We start from the raw sequence: 2,093 nt of genomic DNA on the forward strand, positions 1-2,093 counted from the left end.
GGTGGATCGCGCCTGTAGTCCCAGCTGCCCGGGAGGATCACTTGATCCCAAAAGTTCGACGCCAACCAGGGTAACATGGTGAAATCCGTCTCCTTAAAAGACAAACCAAAACAAAACATGCTTGTGCCTGTCTTCTCTCCCACTGCTCCCACGCCTTTGGGGACCGAAGCGTCCAAATCCCTAGCTCCTTCTCCTCCCAATACCAAGGGGTTAGGTCAGAACCTCCAGTTCCCTCTGACCCAAAGCCTAAGAGTCCGAGCGCCTAGCTCCTTTCCCCCAGGTCCCAGGTGCTTTGGGTCGAAAGTACCGCCGACCACTCAAGGACACTAATTCCCTGTGGGATGGGCCGGGCAACCAAGACTCCGCCCCCTTTCTCCTCGCGCCGTCACGTAACTACCATGACAGCCAATCGGGCGTGGCGGCCCCGGATAGCCGGGGGCAGGAGGCGGTGCTCGTGAAGGGCGCGCGGCGGAAGTGACTATTTCCCTGCCCTTTGGCTTGGGCAAGTGTTCAGCTGCTGTTCACCGACCTTTGCTGCTCCTGCCACCTGCTGCTATCATGAGCCGGCCCAGCCGGCTGCAGAGGCAAGTTCTGAGCCTGTACCGCGAGCTTCTGCGCGCTGGGCGCGGGAAGCCGGGCGCCGAGGCGCGGGTGCGGGCCGAGTTCCGGCAGCACGCCAGCCTGCCACGCACCGATGTGCTGCGCATCGAGTACCTGTACCGCCGCGGACGGCGCCAGCTGCAGCTGCTGCGCTCCGACCACGCAAAGGCCTTGGGTGCTTTCGTGCGCCCGCGGGGCCCGACGGAGGAGCCCGGCGGCGCGGCGGCTCTGGGGACCCCGTCCGAAGATGGTGATGGTCCAAGGAACCCTCTGGACAGCTCCGGGGCACCGGAGATCCGACCCGACGGACGATGACAGAAGAGCTCTTTCAGTAGTGCAGGGGGCCCGCTTGGCTCCTTGGAGGGGCCCGAGAACCCATCTGATGGAAGGTGAGAGGTCTCGAGAAACTAGCTCCACGGAAACAGCCCTCCTGGCGACGTGAGCGTAGAGAGCCCAGTGGTGGACCGTGAGAGATGTCCGACCTTTCCCCATACCTGGTGGCAGGTCAGTTCCCCCACCCCCAGTGAGGGCTTGGGGTGGCCTGGGAGGCTGAACAGTGCCGTGCGGAGATCAACTTATCCAGAGTCATGGGGAGCCCAGACGCCCCCTCCCTCTGTAATGGACGAAGAGCCTGAGCCCCTTCTCTTCACCTCTGAGAATACATTTACCCCTGACTCTTGAAGGGACTGCCCTTTCCTGTATTTAACTGAGAAGAGCAGGTTTTTTGCTGAGAAGCACTTTGGAAAGATGCACTGATGAACCGTGAGCAGCCTGCAATCCCCTTTGGAAAACCTTACTCCCCTCACCCCACCTCCATACATTGTGTCAAACTGGAACCATGAGGAAGGGTTGGGGGTTCTCACCCCCAGCTGATCAGCTCAAGAATCCGTATTCATTTGTTCTAAGGGGCAACCCCAACTCTTGTGCTTCTTCTTTCTCAGGACTGTTGCACAAAAGGAATAAAATTGGGGATGTTCTATGTCCCTGTTCTTAAGGGTTTTATAGTGAATTTTTGAAGATACCTATCCACACCTGGATTTGGCTCTCTGGGAGAGAATGGATGTAGGAAGCTGTTTCTTCCTTTCTGAAGTCCTCTAGCCTGGCAAATTGGTTGAAGTGGCATAGTTCTCTCTCTTGGGTAAATCTATGGGGGAAACCCATCCTAGCTTCACTTCGAAAAGACTCTAGTTGACTCCTTTTTTTTTTTTTTTTTTTTTAATTTTTAGTAGTAGACACAATACCTTTTATTTTATTTATTTATTTATATGTGGTTCTAAGGATCAAACCAAGTGCCTCACATGCTAGACATGTGCTCCACCACTGAGCCCCAACCCCAACCCCAGCCCCAGCTGATTCCTTTTAAAGCAAGTAATAAATCAGGAGAGGAAATGGTGGAGCTGAGGTTGTAGTGGAGACCTCATATTCTTTTCAGTGCTTCACTAAATCTGGAAACTTACACATCTTCAAACCTGACTGAGGAGTCTAGCCTTAGC

General features: G+C 55.1%; 1 protein-coding gene across 1 annotated transcript; it reads left to right on the forward strand.

Moving 5' to 3' along the window:
• The first annotated feature begins 474 nt into the window (after window positions 1-474).
• Window positions 475-1,596, forward strand: Sdhaf1 (succinate dehydrogenase complex assembly factor 1). The gene has a single exon (XM_047527680.1). It carries the CDS (start codon window positions 559-561, stop codon window positions 913-915), a length of 357 nt encoding a protein of 118 aa, XP_047383636.1. The 5' UTR covers window positions 475-558; the 3' UTR covers window positions 916-1,596.
• Window positions 1,597-2,093: the final 497 nt, after the last annotated feature.

Source organism: Sciurus carolinensis, chromosome 16 (assembly GCF_902686445.1).
Source record: "Sciurus carolinensis chromosome 16, mSciCar1.2, whole genome shotgun sequence".
Lineage (NCBI taxonomy): Eukaryota > Metazoa > Chordata > Mammalia > Rodentia > Sciuridae > Sciurus > Sciurus carolinensis.